General features: G+C 40.1%; 1 protein-coding gene and 1 long non-coding RNA gene across 4 annotated transcripts; one reads left to right on the top strand and one right to left on the bottom strand.

Annotated features, from left to right (window-relative positions):
* Positions 1-2,823: 2,823 nt before the first annotated feature.
* Positions 2,824-9,676, top strand: LOC115731822 (ent-kaurenoic acid oxidase 1-like). Of its 3 annotated transcripts, none has more exons than XM_048285598.1 (8): positions 2,824-3,232; positions 6,535-7,012; positions 7,339-7,602; positions 8,025-8,114; positions 8,209-8,287; positions 8,444-8,550; positions 8,647-8,768; positions 9,387-9,676. In XM_048285598.1, exons 1-8 carry the CDS (start codon positions 2,994-2,996, stop codon positions 9,490-9,492), a joined length of 1,485 nt encoding a protein of 494 aa, XP_048141555.1. In that variant the 5' UTR covers positions 2,824-2,993; the 3' UTR covers positions 9,493-9,676. The 3 variants fall into 3 exon arrangements, with proteins under 3 accessions (XP_048141555.1, XP_030518353.2, XP_048141556.1); XM_030662493.2 differs by lacking the exon at positions 2,824-3,232 and adding an exon at positions 4,788-5,022 and having other exon boundaries at positions 9,387-9,674; XM_048285599.1 differs by lacking the exon at positions 2,824-3,232 and adding an exon at positions 5,100-5,423 and having other exon boundaries at positions 9,387-9,673.
* LOC125316678 lies at positions 9,547-19,069 on the bottom strand. The gene is made up of 2 exons (XR_007199770.1): positions 19,012-19,069; positions 9,547-9,862 (listed from the first exon to the last, which is right to left on the bottom strand). It is a non-coding gene; the product is annotated as an uncharacterized LOC125316678 (long non-coding RNA).

The following is a 19,069-nucleotide window of genomic DNA, read 5'->3' on the forward strand; positions in this document are numbered from 1 at the left end:
CAGGCTCTGTACTTGCAGCATATTGAAACACTTTAGGTACAAACAACTTGTAAAACAAAACCACGGGTTTATTCAGAAAAACCAGATACGGCTTTTCAGTACGTGTCCTGTCCACTAGCATCTAGAGAACAGAGAGTGATTTGTATTGACGTCATGACAAGCCAAGTGAAGACGAAGTAGGCCAAATCTTTTTTCTTCTTTCTCTCTCTAAACCAAGGCGAAGGCAAGACAAGTAGCCAAAAACAAATTTTGTTCTTGAATGCTTCAAGTTCTGTGGTCAGAGAGAGAGAGAGAGAGAGAGAGAGAGAGAGAGGAGACTGACAAAAGCCAATGGACAATGCGACAAACGAAGGCTATATAGGCCGGCAACCTCTTTCTATCTCGCATGAAGGCCATGTCCATAAACGACAGTCCCTTCCCGCCAAAGTGCTTTTTCTCCGTTACCCTCCGTCTAAGCTTTTTCTCACATTAAAAATGAAAAGTGGAATGTTTCTTTAGATTGATTCGAATGTGGGGGTACATGAAGCATCGGACAAAAAGGGCAGGCACGGACAAATAAAATTCGCGACCTATTAGGTTGTTTTGATGACGAAGGAACCGACTTGTGCGGATCAAAAAAGTCTGGTTACTCATTCGCAGAAAGTACACTCGATTTCATATCTATAGTGTCATCATTAGGTTGTTTTAATGGCAAAGGAACCGACTTGTGTGGATCGAATAAGTCCGACTATTCGTTATTAGAAAGTACAAATGATTTCACATCTATAGCATCATCACTTGTACTTTAAGTCATGTCTTACGTCATCGCTAGTATTATGGAATTCTTTCTTGAAGGATCCCGCATTATGTACATAAATATTGGAAAAAGTGCATCCAAAAATCCTAGATTATGGTCTAGAATACGATCAATTTATAAACATTTCAAATGATTCAAGTTGATCCTAAACTTTTTTTGCAAGTGCACTCAAGTATTTTCGAGGAGACTGTCTACGTGTAACTCAAAAATTGCCTATGTGGTACCCTTAATTTGCCCTTTCAATGTGAGTCCTTTAACTTAATTGTATTTTCCAATAAATGTTTACATGAATTAAATCAATGAAAAAGGTTTAAGACTCGATTGCATCATTTGATAAATGATTAAGACTTGATTCAGCCAATTGATTGGTTTAGGTTGGAAAATAATATTCTGTGCATAAGTTCTATTACTTTTGTTGTAGAACTAATCTTTTCTGCATTTTATGGTGTATAAAAATGAATTTATGTTGTTAAAATAATCTTAAAAAGGGGAAATTACTCAAAATACTCTCGTACTTTACTATTGTAGTATTTATCCAATGACCCCACGTATTTAATAATTAGTGAAAGTAGCCCCTCTACTTCTTTATAGTTGCATTAGAAACCCTTCTCAATCAGTTTTAAAAGGGTTTTATTTTTTTTTTTGACAGTTTCAGAAGGGTTTATTGCCTGAAAAATATGTCATTTTTTTAATTCCATGTTGTGATTTTCTAGTAACAAGACCACTTGAACCGATTGAAAGAAGTTCTCAATGGAATTAAGGGACAATACTTTTAGCAATTTGAAGGTTTTTAGAGTCGTTTGGTAGAAGGAATGCACATTCTATTCCTCAACATAACATATGCAATTTTATCTGTCAGATGTACCTTTACTTTTTCTTTTCTTGTAATTCCTTTTAGGCGCATTTAGACATTCACTCTTGTATTTTGGATTCTTACTTAATTTATTTGGCATATTAAAGTGGATGACTCAATTTATTCCTGTTTCCTTAAACTAAATGTTTCGTCAGTATGCTTTTCGAGATTCAAAGATCAATGGTGTCGGTTAAGACTCAATCGAATTCGATCTCCTTATCAATGAGGCCAATCAAGACTTGAGTATCATTTACTTGGTGCCCCTTCTAAAGGTATTCTACCATAATCAATTACATGATCACGTCCGAGATAAGAAGGTTTCAAAGATCTGATGAGATTGTAAAAGTATTCAAAAAAAGAAATTGGGCTCCTCATAGAATCAACACAAATTTATGAGTGGCTTTTTTTTTCTTGGTTAATGCCACGAAAAACCTCAAATTAGTACAATTGTGACAAATTTATCCCAAACTATTTTTTTGATCTCTAAAAATCCTAAAGTAATACATCTGTGACAAATTTACCAAAACTGGTACACTTGTGATAAACTTACCATTCGTTATTTTCAATTGAATTTTACCGTCAAATTCTTGGATTAGATGTCAAGTGACAACCGACCGGTGTACTTATTTGGGGTTTTTACCCTTTGTTGGTCACATGTGTATTAGTTTGAGATTTTTCATGGTATTAACTCAATATGATAAATTTATCATAAGTATATCAGTTTAGGGCAAATTTGTTACATGTGTACCATTTTAAAATTTTTGGCAGTCAAAAAAATAATTTGAGACAAATTTGTCACGGATATACCAGTTTGGGGTTTTGCAATAGTAAAAAAATTAGTTTGGAGTAAATTGTCACAGATGTACTAATTTGAGATTTTATGTGAGCCAAAAAAATAATTTAGGGTAAATGTATCATAAATGTACTAATTTGAAATTTTTCGTGATAAAAAAATAATTTATGATAAATTTATTGTAAATGTAACGGTTTGGATTTTTCATAGTATTAACTTTTTTTTTTTTTTAAATGCTTCTTGGTGTGTGCTTGACCTGTAAAACTGGACTTCTCTTTTATTTCTACCATGCTACGGTGAATGGTGATAAGCCCGGCCACTCGTCTCTCTCAAGTGTATATAAGGCTCGCATCGCGCAGGACACCGAAAGGGACTGAGAGGGATGTTTCTGAGTTCCACTCTCTCTCTCTCTCTCTCTCTCTCTCTCTCTCTCTCTCATAAGCCTCTGTTTCCTCATCAGCTGTTTGTGAAGGAAAGCTAAAAGCTAAGGAAAAGGCTTTTGTGGCCCCATCCAAGGAGAAGGCAAGAGGAGTTCATCGCCATTCTGTGTCATGGAGCTCGCTTCTTCCATATCCGCTGCTGCGCTTCTGATACTCGTGGCATTGATGGCGCTCGCATGGCTTCTCAAGCATGCAAACTGGTACTTGTACGAGACCCAGCTGGATGAGGAGCGGCGACGCTCGTTACCTCCGGGTGATCTCGGATGGCCTTTCATTGGGAACATGTGGTCCTTCCTCCGGGCTTTCAAGTCTGGCGATCCCGATTCGTTCATGTCCTCCTTCATCACCAGGTCTCTGTCTCTCTCTCTCTCTCTCTCTCTCTCTGTGAGAAATTGCTGTTCTTAGCAGTGTAAGTCTGGCTTCAAAGCGGTCTCGCGAAAGAAAAGTTTCTTAGTTAACTGAGATTGGCTCTGTTGGTCGCATTATTTCATCAGACATTTTCCTCAGCTTCGCAAGTACAAAAAGATGCCATTCACCTTCTTTGCTCTGAAATCCTCTCTGTACTGTACATGCAAGAGTACAAGAGTGATCCCAAAAAATTCTCGTTCTGATTCCTCTGCGTTAAGAGAAATTCCGGGTCTCGATCAAGAACTTGTTAAGCCGTCGCATTCTGCTTTTTCTAGATCATATCGCCAAGGTGATGATATTCCCCTTCTCTGCTCTGAAACCGTCTCTGTACTGTACATGCAAGAGTACAAGAGTGATCCAAAAAAATTCTGGGTCTGATTCCTCTGCGTTAGAGAAATTCTGGGTCTTGATCAGGAACTTGTTGAGTCGTCGCATTCTGCTTTCTCTAGATCATGTCGCCGAGGTGATGATATTCACCTTCTCTGCTCTGAAACACTCTCTGTTCTGTACATGCAAAAGCACAAGAGTGATCCAAAAAAATTCTGGGCCCGATTCCTCTGCGTTAGAGAAATTCTGGGTCTTGATCAAGAACTTGTTAAGTCATCGCATTCTACTTTTTCTAGATCATATCGCCAAGGTGATGATATTCCCCTTCTCTGCTCTGAAACACACTCTGTTCTGTACATGCAAAAGCACAAGAGTGATCCAAAAAATTTCTGGGCCCGATTCCTCTGCGTTAGAGAAATTCTGGGTCTTGATCAAGAACTTGTTAAGTCATCGCATTCTGCTTTTTCTAGATCATATCGCAAAGGTGATGATATTCCCCTTCTCTGCTCTGAAACACTCTCTGTTCTGTACATGCAAAGGCACAAGAGTGATCCAAAAAAATTCTGGGCCTGATTCCTCTGCGTTAAGAGAAATTCTGGGTCTTGATCAAGAACATTTTCCTTGATCATATCGCCGAGGCTATGATTAACCGCTAACTTGTTATTTCTTCCTTCTATTTCTCTTTTGGGTTTCTGTTGCTCTGCTTCTCTTATTAAAAAAAAAAAGAAGAAGGAAAGTTCAGAGAGGACAATCTTGAGACTCGAGTTAAAGATTAGGACGTCAGTGATAACGATTCGCTGGAGAGAGGAAGAGAGCTGGCTGATTTTGTCATTTTCACTGTCCCAAGAACAGTTTCACACATTCTGACCAAAAAAGAAAAAAACGTCCGAGACACCAACCATGTGGCACCGTTCCAGAATTGGTCGTGAATCCCTCCAAATTTCACCGATGTCTTTCGTTTTTTCTTCTATTATTATTATCGTCAGATTTTCTTTTTGTTTTTTTCTTTTCACCTGCAAAAAAAAAAAAAATCAAGAAGATTACTTGTCACTCCTTCGCTGACTCTTTTGTTCGTGTGCACTTTTAAACAAACACTTGTCTCTGAAACCCTTCTTGTCTTCTCCCTGCCCGCCACCTTGTGCCTCTCTCTCGCTCTCTCTCTCTCTCTCTCTCTCCCCCATGCAAATCTGTCAGCCGTGGCCAGCAAACTCTTCCCGGCCTCGGCCGTCTCAACCATTGTCTCCGCCGCCCCACAAACATCTCGATGCGGCTCCCCTGCCCTTCCCTCCTCCTCTCGGCATCAGATAAAGTGAATCTAATGCCCGATCCGATCACTGCCATACGCGTGTGCCACTCAACTTATTCGTGAAATCTACTCACTCTCTGATATGACAGATGAGAAAAGGTTCTTTGCTGATATGGGCTGGTCTCTGTGTTATTTGTCAGGAGCGATAGATGAAGTGCAGTACATATGCTCGGCAGGGCTAAAACTAAAATTTGGAACAGTAATGGAACTTTCGTTGAGGGCTTGATTGACCATGCCTTGTCTCTCTCAAACTTTTATTTAGAATCAGAATCGTCAACTAGGATTTGCATACTTCATCTTTTTCTGTGATTTTTTTATTTTTGTTGGGTTAGGTGTGAAATCTAATGAGAGATTATGCGGGTGATTTGGTTTTTGAGTTGTGGACAAACAGACAAGTAAAATCACAAACCAGATGCAGACAATTTTCTGTTGAATAAGGCCGGTTGCTTTACAAATAGTTGAATCAGTACAACATTGGAGTGGTCCCATGTTGTTAGGGGGTAGGAAGGAAAGAAATCAGCCTTTTGTGGTTTGGATGGTAGTGGATATTGGATAATGCAACTGCTCTTTAACTATCAGTTAAATTCAGTCCATAACTACTTTGAATATTCTGCTACTTTGTTTATTCAGCTGTCCATTGCTTTGTTCTGTTTCATTGTTTCTTCCAGGTACTAGAATACTTACTTGCATACTAAATCGTTGTCAAAGGGCTTTGAGGTTCTGGATCTACCAAGAGAACATAAAGATCACATTTTTGAGAGCTTTAAACACAACGATGAATCAAGAGTACTAAGTTCTGTCAAGATTAATGCACAACAAGACCTTAAGCATGCATTTGTTATGGTTACTTTAATGAGAAAATTTGAAAGGCAGCATCAGAACAGCTTTTGGGGTCTCATTAACTACTGAAGTGGTTAAAGATTCTTATGTTAAAATTGGTGTGTGAAACTTTTGCACCAATTGTAACATGGTCCCTGCTCTAAGCGGTGAAGTGAGTCGCAGATAGAGAATGCCCACTTGGGTATATTCAAGGGGTTGTTTTTTCCTCGTTCTTCCGCTCACATTGTCGATACCTTTTTGTAAGCTGCTTCTGCTCCGTTATGCTTCACTTTCTTTATGAATCTCAGGCAACTAGAGATATTTTAATAGGTAACCCTACTAGGGGACCTGTTTATTAGCTCCCCCCAAAAAAGGAGCACAAGTATGCTTATGGAACATGGGAAGCGACCGTCCTTATGTTGGAACCGACCTTCCTTATGTGAGAGCATACTTGTGCTCGTTTTTTGGGGGGAGCTAATAAACAGGAGCCATTTGTAGGGTTACCTATTAACGAAAAAAAAAGATGATTTGAGACTGTAGTGGTTGGAATCTCCATTAAAATCATCGATATGGTCAAGCTTTTAGTTGTTAATCTTACTTTAGTTAATGGTATGGATTTATCTCACGAAAACATTTCAAGGATTGGAGTTGAAAACTGGCAAATACCTATTTGACTATTGGGTTGGAAAGCATCAGTCGTCCTGTCGCATCCAATGTTGAGCACAAATTTCATAATATAATGCTGTTCTTGGGCTATAGAATGTAGCAAATAATCTTAAATGGTATATGCAGATTTGGTCGTACTGGAATCTACAAGGCCTTCATGTTTGGGAGCCCGAGCGTGATTGTGACCATGCCCGAGCCATGCCGAAGAGTATTGACCGATGATGAGAAATTCCAGCCTGGTTGGCCCATTTCAACTATGAAATTAATTGGGAAGAAATCATTTATAGGGATTTCATATGAAGAACACAAAAGGCTTAGGCGTTTGACCGCCGCTCCAGTCAATGGTCATGAAGCTTTGTCTCTGTATACGGGATATATTGAAGAAAATGTCATATCTGCGCTTGACAAGTGGTCAAAGATGGGGCAAATTGAGTTCTTGACCGAACTTCGGAAGCTCACCTTCAGGATAATCATGTATATCTTTCTTAGCTCAGAGAGCGAACCGGTGATGGAGGCTTTAGAAAGGGAATACACCACTCTCAATTATGGTGTTAGAGCCATGGCCATCAACCTTCCAGGATTTGCTTATCACAAAGCGCTCAAGGTGAGAATTGATTCACTGAGGCATGTTTGACTTGTAGTCTTACACAGAGAACACTTAGTAATTCAATTTTTTTGACCTCCAAAAGGAACATGGCAGTTGTAAATGCTCATTCTCTCAATTTCAAAACCAATTGACAGGAGAACTGATCATAATCCAATCTCACTGACCCCCTCATCTAATATTTTTAAAGTAAGTTTGGCTAAAAAGGCTCAGCAACAACTCCCAACTGTTACGGATCATAAATAGAACGGTTGACTTCCAGTCAATATCATAACCAGCTTCATCAGATACTCAGCGCCTACTGTTTTTTTTTTCCCTTATGTCAGGCTCGGAAAAATCTAGTGGCAGTGTTCCAATCCATAGTGGACGAACGACGGAATCAGAAGGAGACTAAGGTTTCTGCAAAGAAGAAGGACATGATGGATGCCCTCCTAGAAGTAGAAGAGGAAAATGGTCGAAAGTTGAACGATGAGGAAATCATCGATGTGTTATTAATGTACTTAAATGCAGGCCACGAATCTTCCGGTCACATCACAATGTGGGCAACCATCTTCCTACAAGAGAACCAGGAGGTCCTTCAGAAAGCCAAGGTACTGAGCTTAGGCATTATTAATTTGTTGATTCTATGTAATATACAATGTAACCATCATCTTGCAAAGCTTCGAGCATAGCAATATGCTTTTCCTTGCTCTACCAAAGTTCCATTATATAAGTTTCACCAAATGCTTCCCATCAACCTTTCCAATATATGTGCCAGTCCAACACACTAGCACAACAAAGTGTTAAGGGGTGATGACTGTAGCTGACAGGAAGAGCCTTTAACCAAGGGAATGATATTCTGGTATTTCTATAAGGTCTTTTTGGAAATACATTTTATGAGCCGAACCATATCATTGGCCATCTTCATGTAAAACTTGGTTCACGTTCACATTGCATTGTTTGTTGGCATTGGGGTCAAGCTCTGCAATGATTTTTACCCACAGCATCTTAGCTTCTCTGTACGGCATGATAGGAGGAGCAAGAAGAGATCGTGAAGAAGAGGCCGCCGGCACAAAAGGGTATGACTCTCAAGGAATTTCGGCAGATGGAATACTTGTCCAAGGTACTTCCCTTTCGTTTTCACTCTATTTGGCATCATCATTTTCTATGCAGTTGACAAAATGTAACAAATTTTGAGTTCTCACTGGATATGAAAGGTTATTGATGAAACACTTCGCTTGATCACATTCTCACTGGTGGTTTTTCGTGAAGCGAAATCAGATGTCAGTATGAATGGTGAGTTGTTCTCTCTCTCTCTCCTTCCCCTTCCTCTCCCCTCGCTCCTTCCCTCCCTCCCCCCCCGCTTCTCCCTCCCTCCCTCTTCTCTTACATAAGAGGACATATAACACCTGTTGTGTCATGATTGTGCTGAATTCATTTGATCATCCTCAGGTTACACTATTCCTCGGGGTTGGAAAGTTCTGGTCTGGTTCAGAACCGTTCATTTAGATCCCGAAATATATCCTAATCCAAAGAAGTTCGATCCTTCCAGATGGGATGTAAGTTTGATGGCATCATAAGTCCTGTGCTGTTGGTAGTTAATAACATGATGTGAGAATGCTTTCTAATGAGTAATATCGCCCCTTGACTCTCAGAATTACACACCAAAAGCAGGAACTTTTCTTCCCTTTGGAGCAGGAAGCAGGTTATGCCCTGGAAATGATCTTGCAAAGCTCGAGATAGCAATTTTCCTGCATCATTTCCTTCTTAACTATCGGTGAGTTTGTTGCATGATTCCTGTTCTATTTTTATTGTTCTTCTGGCTACTCCAGCAAGTTAAAAGTATTAGGTTTTTAGCAATAAAAGGAAAAGGGTTATACTATCAGAAAGAAACCAGGAGGCCTTCAACCGTATGCATTTGTTACTTATCGAGGTGATAAGAACTTAAATTAAGGGAGTGAGTTTATACAGTTTCAGTGTTTAACCGGGCAGTGGTTTTCGATCTGAATCAGCTAGTTCTCAATTTATGATGTTGTGGCATTGCTTCTTAAACTAATCATAGTAGGTTTAGAACAGAAACGAGCAGGTAGAAATAATACGATGCACTTCAGTTGGGAGGCATTGTAATTTCCTTTACCCGTTCAGGCCGCACCGAGACACAAGATCAACACCTATCTCGCCATAAAACACAATCGGACACAACCATACCAAACCGATTTCCACCCAAACTACACCCTTCGTTCTTTCCATCCAAATCAAAGCTTTTGTTGGGCAAGTCCTGAAATAATAACCACCCACCTAGATGTAAAAAGGATGTCTTGCTATGGATTTAAAAAGAAATCAGTTAACCAAAAGCCCTCATCTGATAATGACCTTCTGGTTGTACATGTGGCAGGCTCGAACGACTCAATCCCAGATGTGCAACAAGGTACTTGCCCCATTCGAGGCCGACAGATAACTGCCTAGCGCAAGTCAGAGCACTCTCATCTCCTTCTGTGTAGAAGGGAAGGCATCCGAGTGGGAAATTTTCTCTCTGTTTTTTATTTTTATTTTGCTTTGCCGTAGTAGTATGTTGAAGTCGTGTATGTCCGTCCGTTCTCCGGGCTTTTCCTTGGCAAGGGAACACCATCACAGACCTTAGTGAGGGAAACAGGAGTTTCAAGATTTTGACTGTCTAATCTGAAGCTCTCTCTCTCTCTCTCTCTCTGTGTTTCCGGAGAAGTATGAACTCTTTGCGGAAGTTGGTTTAGTGTACTTTGAGCTGTTTCATGGGTTTAGTGCCATTCAGTGGTAAAGACAGCAAATTCGTAGGAGAGTCGAATCCAATCTCTTTTCATGCATATGCATCATCATGTCAGAAATGCCTGGCACCTGCTGGGGAAATTCTTGTCTGAATGCAGGCCGAGTCCCTCTCGTTTCATTAGATATGAGGGTCCTCATAAGCGAGGTTCACGTGGGATCTATTTGTTCATGGCTGAAATGGATCAAAATTCAAATTAAGTATACTCGGATTCGATGTTTTTCATGTACTAGATATTGACACCTGATGATTTTTGGTTTTTTTTTATTTTTAGAAAATTATTAAAAGTATAAAAAAATTTCATAAAAATATAAAAATCAACTTTGGAATCCTTGGCCAATCAGAAAGAATGAATTTTGAAGAAAAATATTTTTTTTTTAATACGTTGGAATTTTTGAAATTTCTTTTTATTAAAAAAGAGCTGAAAATCAAGAAAAATTTCAAATGAGGTGAAAACATATCTGAAAAAATAGTCAATAATTTTATTTTAATGCCAATTTCACTTTGGCTAAATTACTTTTACAAAGCTCGATTAGGATCATAGTTATTCCCTATTCTTGGGATTTCATATCCTTAATCGAACAGAAAATACAAATTGAGACCCTTCTAGTCATTTTCTTTCTTTGAGTCAGTTATAACATTTGGTTTAGGGACTTTTAATTTCATGTTGGTCGAACCAATTTCACATTTTAAATGCTTTCAAAATTTGACCTGATTTTGGGACATTTAGGACCTAATTTGGGGCTTTTGGTCAATTGGTCATTTTCAATCAGAAATGAACCTTTACCCAATCATAATTGACCCTATTAAACACATTGGTGAAGTTAGATTTGCACAATTTTGTCATTAAAGGTTTTGATTTGTCAATTCATGTTGAACTTGATACAAAAAAATTTGGGGGGGGTGTTTATAGATAATTAAACCAATTGGACCATCCGACCGGAAAAAACAAAGAACTAATTGGACCAAATGTCACCATTCTCAAGTTTTAGATATGACCTAGAATCCAATTTTGAGCTTTAATTTGAGAAAATAAGTCAATTTAGGGTCCAATTAAGCTAGAATTTCAGAGTCGGATCAACCGGGTCGGCATGATCCGACCTAATTGACCCGACGACCCGCTTGAAGACTAGAAGGCCAAATTTTGTCTGTTCTCGAATGCAAAAGAAATCGAGGGAGGAGTGGCCAAATTGAGCACCCAATTGGCACTACCCAAGCCATTTCTCACGCGTGGTGCACATAGCTAGCGAAGTCGAAATTCGAGCGGGAAAATTTTTGTGGAGCAAATCAAACTGGTCGGGGCTAATCCGCGTGAGGGAGGACCATTTGGAGGGGGTTCTCGTTCGAACAAAATATAGAAAGAGTTCTAGTGAGTTTTAGAGAGAGGAGTCGATCGAGAGCTCCGATCAGCCATTAGCGAGGGGATTGAACTTGCCAGAGCTTCTGGTAGTCTTCATTCAAGCCAAAGGAAGTTCATGATCACCTTGGATCGTCACCATTGTCGCGAGCAGGTCGGTTTCTCTCTTACTCGCTCGAGCTGTGCTTTAATGGCAGATTCTTTGTCCGGCCTTGTTTGTGCGTTTTTATTGCTCGATTAGCATCTAGAGCCGACTCTAAGCCTAGCCTACATGTTTGCATCGGTTTTGCTTGAGACGCCATGGCCGATCTTCGTGAGCTCTGGGTTTGGTCGATAGCTCAAATAGCTCAATCCAGCCACAACCGAAGCCTGCCGAACGTCAGGGTAAGTATTTTGAACTCCTTTACATGCTCTTTGATTTATTTGTTCAGAGATCGAACGTGAAAAATTTGAAATGCAAATTCGCTAGAAAAATCGCAACTCCGAGCTTCGTGAACTCCTTTAATTATTTTTTTTTCTGACCTAAAACAAATCGTTAGCATAGCAATCATCCAAATTCCCCATAAGCAAATATTCAAGCAACCGGAAGCAAAATAGACCTTCTAATGAAGTAATAAAGCAAGTGGATAATTCTTGGCAAAAGGACATCAAAAGTGTCAAAATTTACGCACGACGCGCACTTTAGTGCTAAGATTTTTTTAGGATCACTTAAGTGCCAATTTATTTGAAAAATAATTATTTCAATGTCAACTCGATATGCTTGATCGAAAATCCTGTGTGGCATTTTTTATTAATAAATTAACCTTACGTGGTTGGTCAAAGGATCTAGATAGCAATAAAAGAGTTATAAGAAAAAAAATATTAAAAAATAAAAATTAAGCTAAAAATATTTTTTTAAAAAAGAAAATGGAAATATCTTGCAGCGACGAGGGTTGTGAACCCTCGCTGCCATCGTCCAATCATTGCCGACAATGGCCGGTGGGGGTCGTCGAGCCCTGGCCCTTGCTCAGGTCTAGCCGAGGGTCGGTTGAGGGCCGCCATTGGCGTGTTCGGCAGCATCCCCTGAGCCTAAACCCACGTCCCCAACGGGGATAACAATGCGAGAAACTGAGCAATCCCGATTGCCTACCACTTGCTTGACGAAATTTGCTGGCGAAATCGACTCGATCAGCGGAGAAATCATTTGCGTGATGTCCCCGGTTTCAATCTACATGGTTTTCGTGGGCCTCTTGGTTTACACTTGTCAATTTGGGTCCAAGACCCATTTTTTACCCATATTTTGAATAAATGAATTTTATATGTGTTGTTAGGTTTTAGAGAGCCCAGTAATAATGGGTCCAAAAAATTTGATGCTAAATCTGATGGGTAAAAAATAGATTACACATAGAACCCACATAGAACCCATTTTGGACTCATGAAAAGGTTAAGTCATGATTGTACTTGAGTTGGGTCACGAGCCGCCGACTATCGCCACCCACGACCTCCATCCATCGACTATCGCCTGCCAGTCGCTCGCCCGCCGCCTCCCACCTGTCGCTGCCACCTCCACCTCCACCTCCACCTGCCCGCCCACCGCCGCCGCTTGCCGCTGCCGCTGCTGCCTGCTGCTCTCTCTCTACATATATATGGACATGATAGGCACCTCCATAGCTTCCCCGAAGGTTCAAACTCGCAACAGAGACCCGTCTTCATTTTGGAATTCGAAGCGTCCACGCGTGAACAGAGAAGGACGTTGCCGCATAGACTCAAACCGTCGAGGATGATGATGGCGGAGCTGCTAGAGGAGTACGCAGTGGCGGTGAGGCTGTTGACGGAGCTGCTGTTGCCTCCAGGGATGAGCTTGCGAGGCTACCTCCGAAACTTGCGTCTGGCCTCTTCTTCCTCTTCCTCAAACGACGATGCGTCATCAACTTCGCCCTCTTCCAGTTTCATCGTATATTTCTGATTCCAACGTTCACCTATTCTGTGGGTCGAGTTGTATCAACTGGTTCGTGGTTCCATCTAGAGGGTGCCATTTGGCTCGTGGCCTGGAACCGGCCCGTTGATTGGGCCCACGGTTCCAAAACCGTGCGAACCGTGAAAGAAAAAAAAAAATAAAAGATGGGGGGGCGGGGGCGAGAGCCGTTGGGCTCTCCGCCCGGGCCCGCCACCCCCCTCCCCCGCGCCCTTTGGGCCGTTGGGAAAAAAAAAGAATTAAAAATAATTATTGCCTATAAATACATATGCTCCCCCTTTCATTTTTGTCACAAATTCTCCGAACAATCTCTCGAATTCTCTATGAAATTCTCTCAAATCGCTCAAATTCTCCTAATTCTCTCAATCCCGACTCAATTCTCTCAATCGAATTTCCGATCAATTCTCTCAAAAATGGCAAGTGGAAGCAGAAATGCCGACAAGGGCAAGATGACTATGGGAGATTCCGAGTATCCCATTCCCGAATATGATCCTCGTGAGTATGCAAGTTGGGAAGACGACGACGATAATATCAACTATGTCCCGATTCCGAATGTCGAGCACATCCCAACACAAAAAAGTCTTCATCCTCCCACCGGTGTCGAAGAAACGTCAACGGCAAATGAGCCGGAACGGAAGGGCCGAGATAATACATCCGACTTGTGGCTACACTTCGACAAAGTACGTGATGAAGACGAAGGTAAGTATAATATAAAATGTAAATATTGTTTGCAAACATATAAATTTACGAAAGGAGACGGCTACGGAACATTCCGTCGGCATTTGACGAAAAAACATCCAACACAAGCGGGAATCGACAATACGCAACAACAAATTTCCGGGTCCGCCACTTCTAATCCTCATCCTATATTTCGTTTCACCGAATCACTTTATAAACAAACATTAGGTGAATATGTTGCCCTTGATCATGCTCCGTTTAATACTTGTGAAAATTTTAATATGAAATATTTAAAAAATACTGCGTTGGTTCCGCTAGCGCCAACTATTCCAAAAAATACTCTTAAACGCGAAGTTTTTCATCTTTATAAAAAAGGAAAAAAATCTTTAACAAAATTTTTTGCGGAATTCAATGGACGTGTGCATATAGGTAGCGATATTTGGAGTGATCATTGGCAAATTCATTCTTATATGGGTGTCACGTGTCATTGGATAGGTGACGATTGGACGATTCAAAAAAGACTTATTGCATTCCGAGTTTTTGATGAAAGACATTCAGCTCATAATATTTATAGAATAATTACGCAAGTTTTAGAAGAATATAATTTAATAAATAAAGTATTTTCAATTGGTTTTGATAATGCCGCCGCAAATACCGCTTTTATTCCCGAATTAGAAAATATTTGCAAACCCACTTTTGGCGGACAATTTTTTCACATTAGATGTGCTTGTCATGTTTTAAATTTATGTGTACAAGATGGTTTACGAACTCTTGACACTTCTCTTGCCCCAATAAAAAGTGCAATTAAATTTTTATGGAGTCGTCCCCATTGTATGAAATCATGGGGAAAATTTTGTAAACAAAATGGGAGAAGGGCAAGAAGATTTCCAAAAGATATTCCGACTCATTGGAATTCTACGTACGAGTTGCTTCGGCAAACTTTTGAATATAAAGATTTATTATGTATGTTTATTTCACAAAATATTCCCGAAATTACTTTACTTCCTCAACATTGGGACGTTTGCAAGAAAATTTTAGATATTTTGAAAATTTTTAATGATGCTACTAAGACTTTATCTGGTATTTATTATCCTACAACGCATTTATTTTTAATAGAGTGTGTTAATATTGGTAGTATTTTTAGTGAATATGAAAATGATACCGAATTAGGTCGAACTATTTTAGTAATGCGAGAAAAATGGTTGCATTATTATTTGCAAATTCCTCTTGTCTATTTAGTTGGTATTGTTTTTTATCCACGTATTAAATTAGACGGTTTACAAGATTATTTGAATGTGTATTATCATGATTGTTTACATTTGGAAGATTCAATAGATATTTCAAATATACTAGGAGATGTTAAAGAATCTATAGTAGCATTATATGGAGAATTTTGTAGTAGATATGGTTTAAGTGATTCTAGATCTTTACAATCTACTGCCTCACGTAGCGAAGGTGGTAGTTCACTTAGTAGAGGGTATAATATGCTTAAGAGTAGGCAAAAAAAAACAAAAAGGGGCAACAGGTAGTATTTCTGAATTATAAAAATATTTAACCACTCAATTTGAGTTTCGTGATGCGGAACATAGTACAGATTTCAAAATCTTGAAGTGGTGGAAGAGTCACCAAATCGATTATCCAGTTCTCGCCCTCATCGCTCGTCGGATATTAGCAACCCATTCTTCAACGGTTGCGGTTGAACAAGCATTTAGTGCTGGAGGATTAATTTTGGACTCTCGCCGTTCAAGATTAAGCCCGGACTCTGTGGAAGCTCAAGCTTGTGTCGGCGATTGGATGAGGGCGAAATGTCGACACCAAGAGTTAGATCGTGAACACGAATTTTTTAGTGATGATGTTGGAGATACCACCGCCAATGTAGCGACGATTGACGATGAGGTAAGTTGGGGTTCTCAAAGGTAAAAGAACTACATGAGCTTTGATTCTTCTATCCCAAAGAAGATATGTAGGCGCTTAATGATAATTCATTAAGTTGAAGCCCATTCCTCATCTTTTTTTTTTCCCCATATTTTATTACAATGTACAATTTAATTGTATTTTATAATTTATTATTTATTATGTTTATTTTATTGTTTATTATTTTAAAAATTAATATTAAAAAAGGAATCGGAATGAACCGCCGGTTCCGGAGCGGAACCAGAACCGGCCCGGAACCGGAACCGGAAGTATACACGGCCGGTTCCTAAACCGGAACCGGCGATTCCACCGAACCGGCCGTGTCTAGTTCCATCTTTAGGATTATTTTATTTTCATTAACGTACCTAGAAGCATATTAATTTTTTGAACTCTTTTTGTGTCTGGCGGATGGATTTTAGAAGAAAACGATTTCCATCGGAGGGCCTTTTCTTTTTTAAATTAAGGAGCTATTTATTGACTTTCTTTCCTACGTGGAGATCCAATTGTTACCGGCTGTCTTACACAGCACGCCACTGCGTCGACAAAAACAATGAACTGCATTGGAATAAAAGGTTTGGGACTAACTTAATAAAATCAAAAAGTTAAGGACTGAATTAGCATCCATAAAATAGATTTAGGTCGGTGGCAGCGGCGAGCGGAGGTGGGCGACGGTGGCGGCAGCTGGTGACGAGAAGCGGTGTAGAGGTTTTATATTAGTGTATTTTGGTAATATGGGTCGGGTCGGATATGAGTCACTTGCAAATGGGTCGGGTATGAGTCATTAAATGTGGATCAAAATAAGTTAGATGGGTCAATATGGGTCGGACAATATTCGACCCGATCCAAACCCAACCCAATCCGATCCGACCACCCATTTGACACCTCTATTCCAAACCTTTCTCGACCCCTGCATCCTCCACCCACACTGCTGCGAACTCGCTCGTGTATGTTGAGAACCCATCTAATTCCATCGGTCATAAGCTCGAAGGGGCGCACCTCAATGGATCGGTGCTCATCATTCTCAATAAGCCGGTCACTTTCCTTTTTGAGGTGCTTTACTACTACAAGTTCTCCATATTCCTCTAGTATTACATGAACTTCTTTGCCTTCTCCGTGCTGGCCACGATGGGGGCCCCGATCTTTCTGTTGACCATCCAGATCGAGCGAGGGTCCTCGGCCCCTGTCTGTGATCGGCGGGGGTCACTAGCCACTAGCCGAGGTTTGGCAACCCCTACAGCGATCGTGGGGCGGCAATGTTGCAAGCCCTAATTGTTTTTCTTTTTTTTTCTTGTTAATTTTTTAGCTTGATTTTAAATTAAACTTAATGTTTTTAAAAAATAACTTATTTTTAAGTTTAGAAGTCCATGTGCATTGATTTTTTTAAAAAAATTTCCATATAATATTAAAATTTAATAATAAATGACATGTCATTAGTACTTAAGCGATCATTTTTTTTTCTCCTATTTGACACTTAAGTAAGCTGGCGAAAATTTTTAATACTAAAGTGAGCACCGCACATAAATTTTGACACTTATGATATTTTTTTGCCGAAAATTCTCTGTATAGAAGGAAAATGGATACCAAAAGTAAGGCTCTCAATAAACACTCACAACTCGAGCTTCATTGGGTCTTGAAAGCCTCGCTGTGACTCTCAGGAGAAGGAATTTTGTTGTTAATGTTGAATTTTCCACCCCCGAATGGTGAACAAACCAATCTACTTCTTCTGGATCTTAGGACACTTGAAGCGGGACTGACTTTTCACTAAGGAGGAGGAGACCAAAGATGACTTTTCAATATTCTGTATTTACAATCTATTCACACATATCAAAATGGTTGCAAGACATGCCTATTTATAGGCTTGATACACGATTCTTGAACTACTCTCGAAACATAAACATACGCAATAGCATTACCTACACATCGGAATACTAACGGACTCTTGAAAGACTCAACTAATATTGGCTTTTGAAAACCGCACAACAATAAAGACAAATCTTGGTTCGTGCACGCGCATGCGATGAGGGAGTCAAACGAACATCCACAACCGATCGACGCTCAATCGACACCTTGGAAGTTGATCGATTGCCTCAACATTTATGAATTTGGTTTATATCCACCAGGAACACCATCATGGACCTTAACGAGGAAAATAGGAGTTGCAAGACTATGACCGTCTAATCTGTGAGGTTGTCTCTATTTGTGAAGAAGTATGAGCTCTTAGGGTACGCATGGTAACACTTTTGGAAGTGGGTTTATGCTCCATAAATACTTTTGGAGCAGAAATCCGTTTGGTAATGTAACTTTTGAAGCAAAATTCGTTTGGTAAAAATATTTACTTTTGAAAGAAATTTTTACTTTTGAAGTGAATTTTCACTTCTAAAGTTGTTTTTCCTCCAATTTGAGAAGTTAAAAAAAGTTGATTCTCAACTCAAGAAGTACTTTTCACATCACTCTCTTTTCATTACGCTCTCACCCTCTTTTCGACCATGCCTGTCGACCTCCACGGGTGCCCACCGCCGAACCATCGCCCGTTGCCCGCAACCACCTCTACCCCCTCCTCTAGTTGACCATAGGCGGCCGCCGCCCGAGGCCATCGCCAACCGTCGACCATCGGCCATCGCAAACCTCCGTTGGCCACCACCACCATGACCACCACCACCCGTCGATCGCCCCTCGCCACCGACCACCACCCATAGCCACCCGCCAACCACCTCCGCCGCCGACCACCACCGGCCCCCACCGCCAATCGCCAATCGTCGACCATCGCTGCCAACCATTGACAACCACCGCCGCCGCCGCCGCCGCCGCCGCCGCCGCCGAGTCGCCATCTACGGCCACCGGAGTAGAAAAAAATTAATAATTTTTTTACAAATTAAATAATATTTTAATAATAAAAATAAATTTTTAAATAAATTTAAAATGTGTAAAAATGAAGTATAAATTTTTTGGTTGCGGACAATAATTTTTCATAGAAGATTTTGTACTAATAATGTTTCAAAAGTAAAAATTTTCTACCGTTACTAAACGAATTTCTCTGATCGGAAATCAACTCTCGGAATAGAAGTAGAAAAATCAACTTACGCTTCTAATTAGAAGTAAAAAAATCATTTTCTAACTAGAAGTTGATTTCTGAAACAGAAGGGTTACCATATGTGCCATATGCGCCTTTTAGGAATCAAAATGCAGAAGTTGGTTCGGTGTACTTTGAGCTCTTTCACGGGGTTAGAGCCATTCAGCTGTACAGAACAATTTCCTAGGACGGTGGAATCCAGTCTCTTCTCATGGATATGCATCATCACTTCAGAGATGCCTGGCACCTGGGGAATTTCTTTGTCTGAATGCAGTCCGAGTCCATTTCATTCATTGGAAATGTGA

Source organism: Rhodamnia argentea, chromosome 9 (genome assembly GCF_020921035.1).
Source record: "Rhodamnia argentea isolate NSW1041297 chromosome 9, ASM2092103v1, whole genome shotgun sequence".
Classification (NCBI taxonomy): Eukaryota; Viridiplantae; Streptophyta; class Magnoliopsida; order Myrtales; family Myrtaceae; genus Rhodamnia; species Rhodamnia argentea.